Raw genomic sequence first — 19,122 nt, 5'->3', positions numbered from 1 at the left:
TACATTGGTATATATATATATTTATATCGTAATGTAAAGATAAGTGCCAACTAAACCTGTCACGATAAGGTTCCGTTTGGTAGTACGTCACAACATTACATAAATCTTAGGAGCGCTCTCTAACCGACATGATGGATCTCAAATCAACTCATATACTCGGTAAGTTGTCTAATAAAATCTAATGAGAATTAGTATCCCGTTAAACATCTCAGACTGTAATTTGATTTCTCCTATTAAGTGTAAAACAATTTTAACGCCGTTATACGGACATATTGTCGGGGTCTGTGTGGGGCGGGGATCAATCTCGTTATACGGACATATTGTCACGATATGTGTGGGGCGGGGATCAATGCTGTACGGACATATTGTCGAGGTCTGTTTGGGGCGGGGATCAATCTCGTTATACGGACATATTGTCGGGGTATGTGTGGGGCGGGGATCAATCTCGTTATACGGACATATTGTCACGATATGTGTGGGGCGGGGATCAATGCTGTACGGACATATTGTCGAGGTCTGTGTGGGGCGGGGATCAATCTCGTTATACGGACATATTGTCGGGGTATGTGTGGGGCGGGGATCAATCTCGTTATACGGTCATATTGTCGGGGTCTGTGTGGGGCGAGAATCAATCTCGTTATACGGACATATTGTCGGGGTTTGTGTGGTGCGGGAATCAATATAGTTATACGGACATGGTGTCGGGGTCTGTGTGGGGCGGGGATCAATCTCGTTATACGGACATATTGTCGGGGTCTGTGTAGGGCGGGGATCAATATCGTTAGACGGACATATTGTCGGGGTCTGTGTGGGGCGGGGATTAATCTCGTTATACGGACATATTGTCGGGGTGTGTGTGGGGCGAGAATCAATCTCGTTATACGGACATATTGTCGGGGTCTGTGTGGGGCGGGCATCAATCTCGTTATACGGACATATTGTCAGGGTCTGTGTGGGGCGGGGATCAATCTCGTTATACGGACATATTGTCGGGGTCTGTGTTGGGCGGGGACCTATCTCGTTATACGGACATATCGTCGGGGTATGTGTGGGGCGGGGATCAATCTCGTTAAACGGACATATTGTCGGGGTCTGTGTGGGGCGGGGATCAATCTCGTTATACGGACATATTGTCGAGGTCTGTGTGGGGCGGAGATCAATCTCGTTATACGGACATATTGTCGGGGTCTGTGTGGGGCGGGGATCAATCTCGTTATACGGACATATTGTCGGGGTCTGTGTGGGGTGGGATCAATCTCGTTATACGGACATATTGTCGAGGTCTGTGTGGGGCGGGGATCAATCTCGTTATACGGACATATTGTCGGGGTCTGTGTGGGGCGGGGATCAATCTCGTTATACGGACATATTGTCGGGGTCTGTGTGGGGCGGGGATCAATCTCGTTATACGGACATATTGTCGGGGTCTGTGTGGGCGCGGATTAATCTCGTTATACGGACATATTGTCGGGGTCTGTGTGGTGCGAGAATCAATCTCGTTGTACGGACATATTGTCGGGGTCTGTGTGGGGCAGGGATCAATCTCGTTATACGGACATATTGTCGGGGTATGTGTGGGGCGGGGATCAATCTCGTTATACGGACATATTGTCGGGGTCTGTGTGGGGCGGGGATCAATCTCGTTATACGGACATATTGTCGGGGTCTGTGTGGGCGCGGATTAATCTCGTTATACGGACATAGTGTCGGGGTCTGTGTGGTGCGGGAATCAATCTCGTTGTACGGACATATTGTCGGGGTCTGTGTGGGGCGGGGATCAATCTCGTTAGACGGACATATTGTCGGGGTCTGTGTGGGGTGGGGTCAACGTTATACGGACATATTGTCGGGGTCAGTGTGGGGCGGGGATCAATCTCGTTATACGGACATATTGTCGAGGTCTGTGTGGGGTGGGGGTCAAAGTTATACGGACATGGTGTCGGGGTCTGTGTGGGGTGGGGTCAACGTTATACGGACATATTGTCGGGGTCTGTGTGGGGCGGGGATCAATCTCGTTATACGGACATATTGTCGGGGTCTGTGTGGAGTGGGGTCAACGTTATACGGACATATTGTCGGGGTCTGTGTGGGGCGGGGATCAATCTCGTTATACGGACATATTGTCGGGGTCTGTGTGGGGTGGGGTCAACGTTATACGGACATATTGTCGGGGTCTGTGTGGTGCGGGGATCAATCTCGTTATACGGACATGGTGTCGGGGTCTGTGTGGGGCGGGGATCAATCTCGTTATACGGACATATTGTCGGGGTCTGTGTGGGGTGGGGGTCAAAATTATACGGACATGGTGTCGGGGTCAGTGTGGGGCAGGGATCAATCTCGTTATACGGACATATTGTCGGGGTCTGTGTGGGGCGGGGATCAATATCGTTATACGGACATATTGTCGGGGTCTGTGTGGGGCGGGGATCAATCTCGTGATACGGACATATTGCCATGGTTCTTTCTACCTTTATATACTTCTGGGGTCAGTTTTAAAGCCAGGCTTTAGAAATGACCGTCACCGAAGTGATATCTTATATATATATATAAGTAAGTATATAATCAAAAGTTATATCAATATTTTTTTTTCTTTTCAATCTCGTGATAAAAAATTGGGTATTTCTTAAACAAACTTCCCATGGCAATAGAATGAATATAACAGGGCGAATACCACTCAATACCATCAACCTGATCGATATGTCAAGAATATTTCCTGTTCTTATTCTATATCTTGACTTATAAAATGTAGATATGATTTTTTTTTAAATAGAAATTTCAGAATACCATTCTTCGCCACGTTCACACCTAAAACTCACTTCCGGTTTACACTGAATATCGTGTTTGAATTTCAGCCATCTTGTTTACATGTGTACTTGGTGACACAACACACTTGTGTGACGACATAGCTCATCTGGACTGTAACACGTACCTACAGGGCGATACTGATGAAAAGGTGTGCGATAATAGGCACGTTCTCTACCATAATTTGTAAGTACAACACATCTATAGGTATCCTGTGTCTTGATTTATTTATCGGCATAGCCGTATAATATTCTTTTGGTCCCGGATATGACGCGTCAGGTGGCGTTACTGGTCAAGATGTGAAGTATGTGATTGGTCAATGTAGCGGTAGATGCAAAATGTAGATATGCAGTTAAAAACGAAATAAAGTTAAGATTGAATGCAAGCTGAATAAGTGGATTTATCATTTCAAATGACACGTTGATAAAATTATATTCCTGATTCAAATGCAGTCTTATTATCACCAAAAATGAGTCTAACTGATATAATTTTGTTATCCGTGCTGAAACGCATTAGTTCGCTAATTTATTTCACCAGCAGTTTTACATTATAACAACAAGCATTAAAACTATGCCGTTTATCTTTTTAAAGATATTTCTTGTTTTAGCTATTAACACATAATTATCCTATACCCAAATTCGTAACTATGGAAATGCATAGATACCCTGTACTCAAATTGATCGTAACACAAGCACAAAATAATGGCCATAAAATGAATATGTTATCAAATTTACGTTAAAAAACAATGAATTATAGTTTGTTTTCTTTGTCTCTCCCACAAGCTGTGAATTCAGCAAAGCAAAATGTGCCGACAACTCAATAACAGTTGCCTCCCTTGGCGGTTGCTTTGGTAACCACCCTGTTGAAATCTACACCACCACAGGACCGTCGATAACAACTCCTACACCAGGACCGTCGATAACAACCCCCACACCAGACCCTATACTGGCGGTCTTCTGTCAAAATAAGGACTCCATTACATGTCCGGCCTCCCTCTCTCCAGTTTGTGCCAGCAATGGACAGCTTTATTTCAACCAGTAAGTTGGAAATGGTGGTTTATCAGTAAATATGACTGACGGTCTTTATTTAGGTTACTATATAAACGGGAGCATAATGTAGTTGCGGGTAGGGGGAGGGGGTGGGGGTGGGGTGGGGTTAGGCGGGGTGGGGGTGGGGGCTGGGTCGCACAGTGTCGCTGCTGGTTCTGGTATACAAAGTTCCATTCCTGTAGAAATGTTTAGCACTATTGAAACGTTAACTGAATGGTTTTGAGATCACTTTCCTTTTCTCGTCACACTCACGGTTGAATATCTATAACAAAGTTCATAACTTATTAAATATTGAAAATTGTTGAATTTTGATAGGAACACAGAACCTAGTTAAGCGAATTCTCAATTGGATGTTTTTTAACTTGCACTGTCAGCTGTAAATATTAAAACAATTTGCCGATATCCAATGTCTATAACACTTTAAAGTATTTCTTTATGAAAATCCAGTTCTTTATTTTGTTAGTTTGTTTGTTTGTTTTTGTTTTGTTTTTGTTTTGTTTTTCGTTTTGTCTTGTTTTTTATTTGTTGTTGTTTTGTTTTTTTTATTTATTTTATTTGTATATTTTTTACAGGTGCGATTTTTCTTTGGCATACTGTAACGACACCAGTCTGACATTACAGGATCCGAACAACTGTCACCACTGAAAACGTGACGTCACTGAAAAGGTGACGTCATTGATATGACGAAACAGTAACGTGTTATTTGTCCTGATAATAAAATATGTTAAAGTCCAATTTGATCGGCACATTTTTTATCGCTGATGTACAAATCTCTTTGTTCTTTTTATCTAGTTTGTGAACGACATTCAGGGACGTTTTAGTAATCAGAGACTGTTCAGTGATCAGCGACATTTCAGTTTGACTATTAACATTTTAACAAAATATTTACATTTTGGTGGCAAAGCCACGATATAAACTTAGTAAAAAGATTTGTGGTCTATATTACCATAATTGACACCCAGAACGTGACAACAATCCATGCCGCGCATGAATATATTCACCCACCGGAACTACTTGTAACTAACGTAAATCGTTTTTGGTTAATAAAAAAGTATCAAAAAGACATTTTATACAATATTGTTACACAAATAATAAAAAGAATTGAACAGACTTTGTTTTTTTCCGTATTATTTCAATGCACTTTTTTGTTTGCCAATCTACACGTGACAAATGAATTTTGAAAAAATAGGCTGTTCTATTTGTCGAACCCCATTGACGACATCGCTGAATATTGGCATTTTTATGCTAACTCAATTTTAATTTTCAAAAATAACAAAAGGAATATGTCGAGAATGTAAACATAAGCATTAAACTGTCTTTTTTTGTGTGTGTCTATGGTCTATATCGACCATAGACACCAAAAAAAGACAGTTTAATCCTTAAAGGTACATAAATAGAAAATATGATATCAAATTGATTATCTGTATCATAAAGTATAATACATACAAGTTCTCCACGATAAGATTGTTATCTATTTAGCTTAAATAGAACAACACAATATACATGTATTGATTTATAAACATATGTATTGGTAAACTTCTAACAAAGGATTAGGCGCAAGTTATTACATATATCAAAATGCAATACAATGTGCATAATCTATGTAATAAGTATTCACACACATTCAATATTATACCATAAACTCCACTTATCCTTCATGGTGTCACCTGGAAACAAGGAACTAGACTGCAGTTCAGTTTTAAACGTCTAGACCTTCTGTATTAAAGATATATTATTGAAATTAATACATAGCCAACTTCCATGTGTCTCAGCACTTTTTTTTCATATAAATTGATACTTTAAAAATATATTTGAATTAAAAATAAAAATAAAAACAAATCCTCCCCGGCGGGGAATTGAACCCCGGTCTCCCGCGTGACAGGCGGGGATACTTACCACTATACTACCGAGGATTGGATTACTTTGTTTGAAAATAAACACTATCAATCTCAGGTGACCGTGTCCTCTCATAAATTGATGAGCTGTACTTTCAGATTTTTATATTACAACTTCTGACATTAAATGTAACTGATTTGTGTTTGATTTCTAATAACTTCTATTGCTTAGACTATTCATAAACCGTTCAATGCGTGTAATAATGCATGAAAACGGAACTGGGCCAAGGGAGATAACTCCAATATAGAACGATCACCGGAGAGCGATCCCTCATTCCAGCAGACCACGGGGTGCGGATGGTCATCCTGCTAGTAAATAAAGGTACTTGACGTGACTGTTCTAAATGTTTTGTTTATTTACTGATGTCTGTTAATTACACAAAATACCGAAACCGAGTCCATGTGTTAAATGCAACACGAACCGTAAGTTAAATCGCATAAATCACTCGGTATCCTCCGGTGTACCGGCATGGCTAACCATGGGTGATTTTGGGCAGAGGCGAGATGAATAACAATTGATGCAGAATTCCTTCTTATCACATTTATTCCGTAGTCCTTACAAGACACTTCTATCAATGTGACAGGGTCAGGGGTTGAGTCCATATACAAAGTCCGTCTTTTTTGACAATAAACCTTATGAGTCATTGTATCACTAGATCTACATCTTCCCCTGGTGGTCTGACCAGTTCTGTACCAGCTCGGCATGTGCAGGGTGGGCCAAGTGTGCAAATGCATATGGTCACAGGTGAAAGTACTAGGTATGAGGTCAAGGATCACAAATAGGTCTACCAAACATAAACACATAGCGTTTGTTATGGACACTGACAAAGGACAGAACTTAATTACATACGTTTGACACCAGAAACTCACAACCTCACTATTAACTTTATACATACACTGTTCAAAATATTATAAATAAAAATACATTAAGTTATTTATTTGAATTCCAAGACTGGATGTCTCCGCCACATATGTATGTGTATGGAACGCCAAATTAACATGCATTCAATTAATTGAACCTATCTTCAATTATTTGAAGATAGGTTCAATTAAATTGAAGATAGGTCTAATTATTTGTACCTATCTTTAATTACTTATTTAATTGAACCTATCTTTAATTAATTTGAACCTATCTTCAATTGAATTGAACCTAGGTTCTATCTCTAATTGAATTAAACCTTTCTTCAAATACAACATAGCCTTAATTAAATTAAACATATCTTCAATTCAATTGGACCTATCTTTTAATCAATTAGAGACAGGTTCAATTCAATAAGCGATAGGTACAATTCAATTAGAGATAGGTTCAAATCAATTGAAGATAGGTTCAAATTAATTAAAGATAGGTTCAATTAGTCTTATTTAAACCTATCTTTAATATAATTGTACCTATCTTCAATTGAATTGAACCTATCTCTAATTATATTAAAACTTTCTTTAATTGACTCGAACCTATCTTCAATTATTTGAAAATAGGTTCAATTAATTTAATATATGTTAATTTGGCGTTCCATAAGTCTATTTGAAGATAGTTCCAATTATTTGTATCTATCTTTAATTATCTAAAGATAGGTACAATTGAATAGAACATATCTTTAATCTAATTGAACATTTCTCTAATTTAATTGAACCTATCTCTAATTGAATTTAACCTATCTTCAATTCAATTGGACCTATCTTTAAACCAATTAAAGATAGGTTCAATTCAATTGAAGATAGGTTCAATTAGAATTATTTAAACCTATCTTTAATAGAATTGTGCCTATCTTCAATTGAATTGTACCTATCTCTAATTGAATTGTACCTATCTCTAATTGAATTGTACCTATCTCTAATTCAATTAAACCTATCTTTAATAGAATTGGACCTATCTTCAATTATTTGAAGATAGGTTCAATTAATTGAATATATGTTAATTTGGCGTTCCATACATGTGCGGCTTGTAAGTTTCGGCAAAGCATGCGCAAAATGCAAGTTTCAGGAGAACACGGTAATGTCGTCATGTACATTGCAAAAAATAACCATGCAGTAATCATGCTCACAACTGTCTAGTAGGGACATTTGTTTGACCCGATTTGACAATATTGACCTTTAGGCTAGATCACTGTCGCAGAGAGCGATATGATGTTTTATATAATGTCACGTGGTCGGATGAATGATCAGTATCTATTACAAAACTGAAAATTTGTGTCGCCGAGTTCTATTATTTATCGTGAATTTTACCTACTTTTTTTAAACATATTTTATTACCAGAATTAATATCAACATGGGATTGGGCACAATCATTTCAATTTATTAAATTCTAGGTAGTGACGTCACTTTATTGAATTGTTATTATAAGTACGTAGTTTATCAGTTGAATATCCTGTATCAAGACAATAGAGACAAATATTGTGAAGTTTGCAAAAAACAAACAAACAAACAAACAAACAAACACAAATTTTCAGTCACTATTTCAACCTGTTGTAGTGGTTGGATGTTGCTAAACATGGCCATGAATTAATTTGAATGATATGTTTATATTTCTTATTACGTATTTCTTTTCCACTAACCTCTCTTTCTATATCATTTTAGAAAACATATCAGGGCTTTAAATAATTTTGCGATCAAAGTGCTGTATAAAACAATTTCATTTTGTTTATTATATTCGGGTTTAGACCCACAAACCGTTTCTCCGTTTGATTTCGTGATTTGACTGATAATGGCTTAACATTTACATATAACACCCCTCAATCAATGGCGCCGACTCAACTAAAGAACGGGGGTGTCCGTTATACCAAATATAATTTAACTTATTATATTGCGTAACGAAATCTAGATTAAGTGGTCTTACCTGTAATAACACCACAGGGGCACGATACATTATACAGGTGTATATTAATATATATGTATTTCCTCCATACGTACACAATAAGATTCCTCCATAGAACGTAACGCATCCCTGTGATAACACTGCCTTTGGTCTCGGACAAACTTTCATAAGTAGATATGGACATTGTCAACCAACGAATCGTATTTTCCTACAATATTACATGTTTTTGAAATCGGTTCGGAGCTAAGACTCGGGCCATACAGGTACGGTGTAGGTTTGAGATAATCCGGATATTGTCCGCCGACTTCGATATGTAAGGAATTCATATCTTGAATACTGTATATTTTGCAGATTTGAAATATATACTTTTTTTAAAAACTACATATGACAACGAAATATTGTGATATTTAAGTGTTGTTGATACACATACTTAAACAAAAACTATCTTTAAGAAGATAAACGGCATAGTTTTAATGCTTGTTGTTATAATGTAAAACTGCTGGTGAAATAAATTAACGAACTAATGCGTTTCAGCACGGATGATAAAATTATATATCAGTTTGGATCATTTTTGGTGATAATAGGACTGCATTTGTATCGGGAATATAATTTTACTAATGTATCATTTGAAAAGATGCATCCACTTATTCAGCTTACATTCAATCTGAACTTTGTTTCGTTTTTAACTGTATATCTGCATTTTGCATTTACCGCTACATTGACCAATCACATACTTCATCTTGACCAGTAACGCCACCTGTAGCGTCATATCTAGGGCCAAAAGAATATTATACGGCTTTGCCGAAAAATTCAACGTAATCCTACAGCGCCATTTGCAGTAAATTTCGGTACACTTTTCTGTCTCTGGTGCAATTTTTGTTTTAAAGTGTGAATTTTGGAAGACAAAATCCATCATTTCATCTGATATGTTTTATCTTTAAAGCGATTGTAACTGTGAATTCCATACTCATTAAACAGTGATTTCTACTTATTGGTGAAAATTTAAAAGAATTTATCTGAAAGTTTGACTTAAGGGATACCGATACCGATCTGTGATACGTAATGTACCTCCGTCTAAAAAGAGTTCCTTTAACCCAATGGAATTATTGATATTTGAAAACCGAGTATTCCAGTGTTTCTGAAAATATACAAGATATCAGTCATGTGACTAAATTGTATCAACCCTTCTTTATTTAGATAAGAAATACTCGTGTGTGCATCTTAGAAATTAAACTAAAAAGTACAGGTATTCATTTGCAAATTCGCTTCGCATGCAAATATTGTTTATTAATCTATTTTAATTAATAAGTAAATCTCGAGCATGGTGGTTCTATGTATACTATGATGTTTAGTCCAAAAGCTAGAACTTCCATGTCTAGACCAGCAGTCGCGTTTGTGGTGAACAATGGAATACAAACTGTAGTCATCCTGAGGCAATCATAAAATAGTTATCTTTGTATATTAAGCATTGTGTTGCCGCCACATACGAAAGGATGCAAGGCATTTGGGAGAAAGCAGCAGAACTCTGAGAAAATCCACGTGGTCAGCAGATGGTTTCCTTCACGTTCGATCGGGATATCAAACCCCGGCTGTCTTGACGGAAAGCGACCATGCACGCTAACCTTTGCGCCACCCGACTACCTAAACACAAAAGGTGAGAAATCTCCTGATTTTTGATTGAATACGTATTTGTCGGTTAAATAGCGAGATAATAAACAAGCAAACAAATGTACGTCAAATAAACAATATCTTTAATTATTTATTCCACATAATATTAATTAATTTGATTATTTTTCTCCTACACAAAACAATAAGTAAACTAATATTGCTGGTGTTAAAAATTCAATATCTTAGCTACGAAAGGCACAAAGGATGTCGGGACTGGCGTGTTACGTCATGAATCACAGCACAGGGACTTGGCACGAATCTCTAAACCACAGTCCACATATAATTACTGTCCCTGACTACTGAAATGTCCCTGGTTACTGAAATTATTGCCGAGTCCCTGTGAATCACAGCATATGTAGCTAGCTATCTATGGTATGGATTCTTATCACCTGTCCTGAGCCGAAATGATATGAAACCAAATTCCACGCACGTGCAGAGAAGCAAAATTCCACGCACGTGTAAAAAAGTATATATTCTAATGAAAATGCCACGTCACATGATTGTGAGTTACGGAGCCCTTAGAAAGTCGAGTTAATGTTGTTCGTGATCTTCACAGGGAAATACACTCGGAACTCCTCAAATGTGACGCCCACACTCGAGCAGTTCCGATTACATGAACAACGTTTTAGCGCCTGAATCTAGACCGAGTTACCTGCCTTGGTACCATTTCTCTCCGCTAGTCGGCGCTCATAAGTACTATAATTATATTAATGTACTATTTTTTCAATTATTTTGTTTCTTCGAAGAGCAAAGCCAAGCGGCTTGCGTAGAAAATCTACGACAGTCTAGGTCTGAAGCTAACACGTGACCTCGCTAAACGTGTAGCTGGCATGTGACCATGCGAGACGTGTACATACCACGTGACTACGCGAGCCGTGTACCTACCACGTGAGCATGCGAGATACACAAAATGATAATGGGAGAGATATTTTTATTCTTTATGTGAATGACGTAACTTATAACTGTTGCTATGGCAACCGATTGTCAGGATCCTACAGAATGGAATTTACTACTGCCAATCCTATATTCCCACTCTACTGGGCCAAATTAACACTTTACAGTAGTGCGAATACAGGAAATACCTACTAAGCATTGTGAACGACTTAAATGTTAATTTGAGACATTTACGTAAAACTTGATGTACATATGATTATTACCAAAAAGTGTACCACGTGAAGAATTTCTTGTAAAAATGGAAATATTTTTTGCGGTTTCCGCCAGAGTGATACATGAAATAAATTGTTCGCAAAGAATGTATACATTTAAAAAAATCATAATTGTCTTTCTGTTTTTAAAATAGAATGAAATAATATTACATATATGGTAAAATCAAAGAGCATACAATAATTCAATAGTAAATAAACTTTTTACTGTGGAAAAAACTACAAATACTACTCAAGCGAAACGAAAAAATGCCTTCCTTTTCAATATTATACAGCGATAAATACATTGTGGGGTTTCGAGAATGCCTGATCCGTCTTTAACTCATTTTGGCAAACAATTGGCATCCTCGCATTGCAACATATTATACATGTATTACATGTAACAGTAGTGTTTCTTAACATAATGTGCAAAAATATACAACATTTTTTAAAAAAGACATTCTTTAAATATATTTTTCTAAAACATTCACACGTGTATATATTTAAAATCTATCTATACTTGTTAAAATCAATAATTTAAAAAAAAATCGCTGAATAATTAATATTGGAATGATAAAAAAAGAAAATACACACCATTAATATAAATATAAGTTTCACGTTGAAGTCAATAAAAATATATTTAAAAATGAATAGTCTCACAACTGTGCCTGTTAATACAATCTTTCACGCATGACTACACCATTCCAAATTAACTCATCATGTTATGTACAGCGAAAACATAATTACCAGGCATAAGTTAATTATGACGTCACGACGACGTCACAATATAAAGACGCCATTGTTTCAGGGGCGTATTAGCGAAATAGCTTCTAGAATGCAATGTTGACTACAGTTACTAAATAATGGATTATCTGCCTTAGTATAGTTATTTTTCTCCGCTAAGTGGCGCTTGTATCTTCAAAGCGAGGCTTGGAGGAGAGTATGAAAGAAAACCAGTCCACAATAACACATATATATATATATATATATAATATATTATTAGATCTATACGTACAAGCACTGACACGACAACATATATCGCCTGACACAATAACTTTTATGACGATAGTTATTGGGACCTTGATAAATTGGAGACAAGGAGGTCCCAGTCTTGTGAATGGAGAAATATTCGGATAAGAACAGGTATGATCGTTGTAAAGTGAAATAAATGAAAATGTTCTCCGGAAGGAAAACTTATCACACATATATAATAAATTCCAAATACAAAACGAAATTATTGCCGTCAGTAAGGCAAAATCACAGTCTCTATATCGCCATCTATACACTTTTATCGAAACATACTTCCGGTAATACCCACACAAGCACGACTCCGACAATTCCCGTCAAATCTCCGAATTAACGGAATCGGACGAGATGTTTCGACGTATTACTTAATGGATCAGTTTTTATTTCAAAACATCTACTCCGAGTATAACATTATTGATAATTCCATTTCATATATAAAAGGGCAATGGAATGCAAAACCACCACGTGACGTCATTATGCTTAACTCCTTAAGTGGTGTGCGATGACATAAGTCGACCAAGTCGGTTGAACCATCATTTTTTTTTTTATATAATTTGAGGTTGTCTTTGTCTAACAATAGGTAGAAGTCTTATATGAAAACACTTTCACATTGTAAATATATACATGTAGTGTTTAAAGTAGAAAATTATATTTTAACATCATTTTAGCATACACAAATCATCAGTTAAACCACTCATTAACATAATCGTAAATATCTTGCACTCAACAAAATGAACTGTTTCAGTATATCAAGTCACGTGACAATATCTTCCATCACGTGACGATGTTTTTCATCCCTGAAAAGTCAGCTGACACGCCACGCCAGAAGTCTAATATTTTTGTTGACAAAATACAAAAGTCTCATTAAAAAAATCAACTTCAAAACACTCAACCCTTAACGTATGAATATCAAACATCTTTGATATGTGCTGCTGAGTTCTCGCCTGACAAGTTCCGGTCAGTTTTCCGCTCCACAGCTACTGACTTCCGGTCAAGATTCCATTAAAAGATAACTATATATATCTTATTATCTTGTTATGTCTCCATTTGGCCACATTATTTAGACATATCTCACTACTACTTCCGGCCTCGTTCTCTACACATGCGTACTCTCTGCGATAATGGCTTCCGTTTCGTGCTGCTTTGACATCCGTTTGAGGACAGGTAAATGCAGGGCCAGATGGAATACGGATCCTATGGTAAACATGAACCCGCCCATGTAGAAAGAGGCGTCGTAAGTTCCATACGCCTGAAAAACTAAACCTGTACAACAGAAATTAAAACAATAATTAATCATACCTTCAATATTATAATAAAGTGGAAATGGTATTATACTAAACGCACGAGTAAAACTATCGTCTACCCACGGTTGACTACTGTTGTGTACATGTATATGGTAGTATGGGTGTGATGAGATTACATACTTGTAACGGTGTAGGGGGAGACAATTTGTAACTCGTATTGTATGAGTTATCCCCCTTTCTCGAATTCTCTTCATGTAAAAGATATATTTGTCAGTCAATACAAGGACATGGAACTGGAAACATGTGTTTGCGTTTTATGATGTGATTCATAAGCGAGTTCCCCACTCACCTCGCACATTGACATAACACTACACTACATTTCGCTATACTTATCAGCCGAGGGTCAACTCGGTGAAAAATCCTCGTTTCAATTAGAGGATATTCCATTGGCTCCGTCACATTTTTCTATCGGAATTTCAGCCAATCAGACTGAAAGTAGCATACGCTTTTTGCATATCAGTGGCGACGAGTGATAAAGTGTAGCGTATAGTGCAATCAACCGTGGGTAACCGCGGATGGAGTAAAATATATGTGGAAGACTTTAGATTAACAATGATTTTTTCCCCATCACTTACATTCACAATGCAATCATATAGCATAAAACAATGAGGATTGGAACACAAATTATGTTTAAAATGAAAGATATCATTGTTGATCGAGAAGCAGATATATATATATATTTGCATTCATATCATCAAGACACAATTAAAGTATTCAGACAAGAGGAGATAATCAAACATATTGACGTACCCGCCACAGGGGGTCCATATATTCCAGCAATGCCTCTAGCCATGGTCAACAGTCCGAAGGCGTTGGTCAGTTTTTCAAGTCCAAGCAGATCACAGATGATGATTGATGTTAATGAAATATAGGCCGCTATTTAAAAAAAAAAAGACATTATATTTGAGTTATTGCACAACTGGAAATGTCTGGCCGTTACATAAGAGGTCAAAATGGGTATTATATACTATTGGGTTGATTAAGAAGCCTCGATACCATGACAGGTCAAATGTCATTTAAATTTACAGGGCTTTTTCTAACTGGTTTGGAAAGGTGCCTTTTTGTCTCATTTTGGGAAGAAAATTAATTAATAGGGAAAGATTTGTTCAGGAGTAAACAGCAAATTTTTGGAATTTGGCTTAAATATGAAATAATTTCAATTGGGAATGGGACCTATTAACGGCCCTAAAAGCCCCCGGAAAAGCCCTGATTTATTATGCGAGGTTAATCAAGTCATAATGGCATGGGGGCACGAATAAGTCTGTTCATAATGTGATTCAGATTCGTATGAAAATATGCGAAAATCCTGTAATCGATTTCCATTTCACTAGGTAAATTTCAATTCGGACGGTACGTGTTTCAACATCTGACGAATACGACATTGTGACGTCATACATTTAATTATGACGTCAATCATATCAATGAAATAGCGAAACAATTAAGGAAGCCTAAAAAGGTGTCTAGTAATTTGGCTGAGTTTTAAATGTGGTGCCCGGATGTAAGTACCTACCCACACACAGACCGTACACGGCGGCGAAGACTATCAGAGTCTCATACGTCACACAAAATGGCTGGAGAAATAGCGAGAGCGCGCTAATGACGAGAGCGATGTTATTGATGACGAGACTGTCTACAAACTTCAGGTCGGCAAGGAACCCGGACACGACTCGTCCAATGGTGTTGGTAATGCCTGGTTAACATAGAAAACAAATGTTTATATTTAAGATGCCACATCTCCGACAAAGAGTAAGTACGACTTGAACTTTACACTATTACAATATACAATACCGAAAGTTACATATTTACACTATTACAATATACAATACCGAAAGTTACATATTTACACTATTAGAATATACAATACCGAAAGTTACATATTTACACTATTACAATATACAATACCGAAAGTTACATATTTACACTATTACAATATACAATACCAAACGTTACATACTTTACACTATTACAATATACAGTACCGAAAGTTACATATTTACACTATTACAATATACAATACCAAACGTTACATACTTTACACTATTACAATATACAATACCAAACGTTACATACTTTACACTATTACAATATACAATACCGAAAGTTACATATTTACACTATTACAATATACAATACCAAACGTTACATACTTTACACTATTACAGTATACAATACCGAAAGTTACATACTTTACACTATAATACATTACCCCCAAAACCTATCATGAATATCTCATATTTTCTTTTTAATTCAAAGTGAATGAATAATTAATTGCATTCCGGAGATATGCTGTCGTACTTTGCCATTGATCTATCTACTAGTATTTCGTATGCAAATTCCGGACTGATAACAGATCAATTGATGCTGTAAATTTTCTATATTACATTATTATTTTTTCATTTATTGTTGTTAATTACATACTTTCTATACCATGAGTGACATTTTATGATTTTTTGTGACGACCTGGTCATACACTGTCGCCGACATAGCATACTATTTAGGCGAGATGCGACTTTTCAGATGAATGCTGAGGATAAAGGTTACTATTTCTGTATCTTGTGGTATATAATTTGAGGAAAAAATATATTTGTCGCTAGTAATGGAATGCTACAGAATGTTTCTGTATAGGATACGGGCTCAGAGGCCGTCTGAATACGATCTCCATCACTGGGTAAAAATCGACAAGTGATTCTAAATACAGGCACACTGAAACCACACAGAGTCTCAAACCTTGCGTCCAATGACGTCCGACATGTTAGTTTTCAAATTTGGCGTAAACAATATAACTTCCGGTTTACCAAGATGACGTCACCATAAAATGGTCTTGAACGCTAAATAGCTTAAACTCATTTGGCACGAGCTCGCCAGTTATACAAAGTATATATATACATGTATTGATTTTCTATCAATCAAAACATGTCAGCACAGATATCTGATAAAATTATTTTCATTTTTTTATAACGAATTTTTAATCTTATCATGAATTTGGATCATGTTCAAAAAGGCTTCCGGTTTATTGTCTTAAATTATTCAATATTGATGAACATGTAGTCCAACAGAATATCGGAACAGCAGATGAACACTTAAACAGATCGCTTTAAACATAAGACCATCAATAGATCACTAAAGAAAATCAAAGGTTATAAATAGATTACTATAAACAAAAGACTATAAATAGATCACTATAAACATTAGAATATGAATAGATCACTATAAACAAAAGACTATAAATAGATCACTATATAACAGAAATAGATTACTATAAACATTAGACTATAAATAGATCATTATAAACATTAGACTATAAATAGATTGCTAAAAACATTAGACTATAAATAGATCACTATAACTAACATTAGACTATAAATAGATCACAAAAAACGAAAGACTATAAATAGATCGTTTTAAACAAAAGACTATTAATAGATCACTATATACAAGAATATAAATAGATCACTATAAACAAAAGACTATAAATAAATCACTATAACCATTAGACTATAAATAGATCGATAAATCACTATAACCATTAGACTATAAATAGATTGATAAAACATCAGACTATAAATAGATCACTTTAAACATTAGACTATAAATAGACCACTATAAACATTAGACTAAAAATAGATCGCTATAAAGATTTTACTTAGATCACTATAAATAATAGACTAAACATATATCACTATAAACATTATACCATAAATATATTTTGAGCTTACAGTACATTGTCCATCCCTACATTATGTGTTGGCGAATGTCAAGGTCATTTCTGCGAAAATGAAGAAATCGCGCGACAAGTAAGTATATAGTCATACAGTAACATTGACCACTGCTGTTAAATATAGAGGTCAAGGTCAACTCAATATGAGGCCTAGCGATATTGAAAAGGAAGAAGATGGTCATAGTGCTATCAATGTACAGCAATATCAATATGGTATTCCTAACTATAGGTAAAATATGTAGGTCAAGGTCAAGGATATAAATATACTCACCGATAATGGAGAGAAGGAAAGCAGCCCTGGTGCTGTCGATGCCAAGCATGACCGCTCTATCCACGATATACGTAAACGGTACATAAAATCCCGTCATCGCGAACAGATTCCCAACACAAATCAGTAGAAATGGCACGTTGGTCAGGAGAGAAATGTCCAGCATTTCGGACAATGTGTCCACTAGCGATTTGGGAAGACACGTGCATTTGTCCCAGCACGTGGCCTTTTGATCAATATCGCCGGGAATCGTTGTAATACTTGCAATGTAACTGCGCATGTCCGGTTGTGAACGGTATTGCGGAATATTTAACACACTTCCGCTGTAGAAAATGTCCTTTCTATAAAGCGGTCTCTTATAATCCTCCTTGTGGGCAGCAACATCACGTGACGATCCCACACACAATTTTGACCCGCCCTCGCCCCCTGACGGCGAAGGTTTCGGTTTAGTAACAACTTTAGTGTAACCATTATCAATAAGAGGCTGAACCTCGTGTGCAAAAACTCCGTTGGGCAAAGCTGAATGATGTTTGTCTTTCGGATCAACTTCTTCCGGTTGCGCAGTAGTACTACTGCTGTTCTTCCGGTCGGTAATGCTTAACGACATATTCGATGTTGGTGATTCTACTTCATTGTCCATAGCTACGTTAGAGCCATTTTCAGAAATCATGATTTTCGGAGGACCGGCAGGTGTACTAGTTTGACTTGTTGCGTCTCCACGGTCGGAAAACGAAAGTTTCATTTGTCTTGAGTTGTAACTTGTACTCATGGCATCGGGCGGACCCTTAACAAAATAGGCACTGGGCATGGAGGCTATATCGGAATCATCTTCCAGTTGTTTTTCCCGCTTTAGTTTAGCTTCCCTGAGTTTTGCAAACGTTTCCACGACCGCGACACTGGATTCTGATTCATTACAACGCTTCCTTCCAGATTTTGCATCCTCTTTGATTTTCTCAATGTTTTTATCACTAACCCGGATTTTCTTCTTTTTCTTTGGCTCGAGCGGCCTCATAAGCATCCCGCATACAGCACATTGTAGAATAAGAGCCGCGTGGATCAGTAAAAGGCCTCGCCAGTCATAGGCTGCGAGAAGGGCATTGTTCCCCGGAGAAAATATAAATGTCCCAACCCCTGACCCACAGACCGCTATTCCAGTCGCGAGAGCACGCTTCTTCTCGAAATAGTATCCAACACTGACGATAGATGGCAGATATATCAGACCAAATCCGAAACCTGTAAAAACCAAGACAAAGCCATTATATATACTGCAAACGTAAATATTTTAGCGGTAATCGTATTGTAGAGCTTTCTCGAGCAATAAGCATTACGCTAAATCACGAATGGACTAATTGATATTTCTATAAACTTTTTCTATTTAAAAAAAATATTTTTGCCGCACCATTAATGAGCTAATCTGTTAAAATTCGGAAATGCACTA

At 36.8% G+C, this 19,122-nt stretch overlaps 2 protein-coding genes and 1 non-coding gene across 5 annotated transcripts in view; 1 reads left to right on the top strand and 2 right to left on the bottom strand.

Annotated features, from left to right (window-relative positions):
• The first annotated feature begins 30 nt into the window (after positions 1-30).
• LOC117340800 lies at positions 31-4,586 on the top strand. The gene is made up of 4 exons (XM_033902574.1): positions 31-159; positions 2,853-2,988; positions 3,585-3,839; positions 4,424-4,586. Exons 1-4 carry the CDS (start codon positions 129-131, stop codon positions 4,494-4,496), a joined length of 495 nt encoding a protein of 164 aa, XP_033758465.1. The 5' UTR covers positions 31-128; the 3' UTR covers positions 4,497-4,586.
• Positions 4,587-5,692: 1,106 nt separating this feature from the next.
• Positions 5,693-5,764, bottom strand: Trnad-guc. Its single transcript has one exon. It is a non-coding gene; the product is annotated as a tRNA-Asp (tRNA).
• A 4,527-nt stretch (positions 5,765-10,291) lies between these two features.
• The window catches only part of LOC117340799 (monocarboxylate transporter 14-like), a 41,460-nt gene continuing 32,629 nt past the window's right edge, over positions 10,292-19,122 (bottom strand). For all 3 annotated transcript variants that reach the window (XM_033902571.1, XM_033902573.1, XM_033902572.1), the window contains exons 4-7: positions 17,688-18,917; positions 15,209-15,388; positions 14,449-14,574; positions 10,292-13,657 (exon numbers count right to left, since the gene is read on the bottom strand). In XM_033902571.1, the coding sequence (XP_033758462.1) occupies positions 13,491-13,657; positions 14,449-14,574; positions 15,209-15,388; positions 17,688-18,917 (1,703 nt within the window). In that variant the 3' untranslated portion in view covers positions 10,292-13,490. The remainder of the gene's footprint in view (positions 13,658-14,448; positions 14,575-15,208; positions 15,389-17,687; positions 18,918-19,122) is intronic.

The sequence above is a fragment of the Pecten maximus genome, chromosome 13 (assembly GCF_902652985.1).
Source record: "Pecten maximus chromosome 13, xPecMax1.1, whole genome shotgun sequence".
Classification (NCBI taxonomy): Eukaryota; Metazoa; Mollusca; class Bivalvia; order Pectinida; family Pectinidae; genus Pecten; species Pecten maximus.
This window is presented reverse-complemented; position numbering and strand designations above follow the sequence as displayed.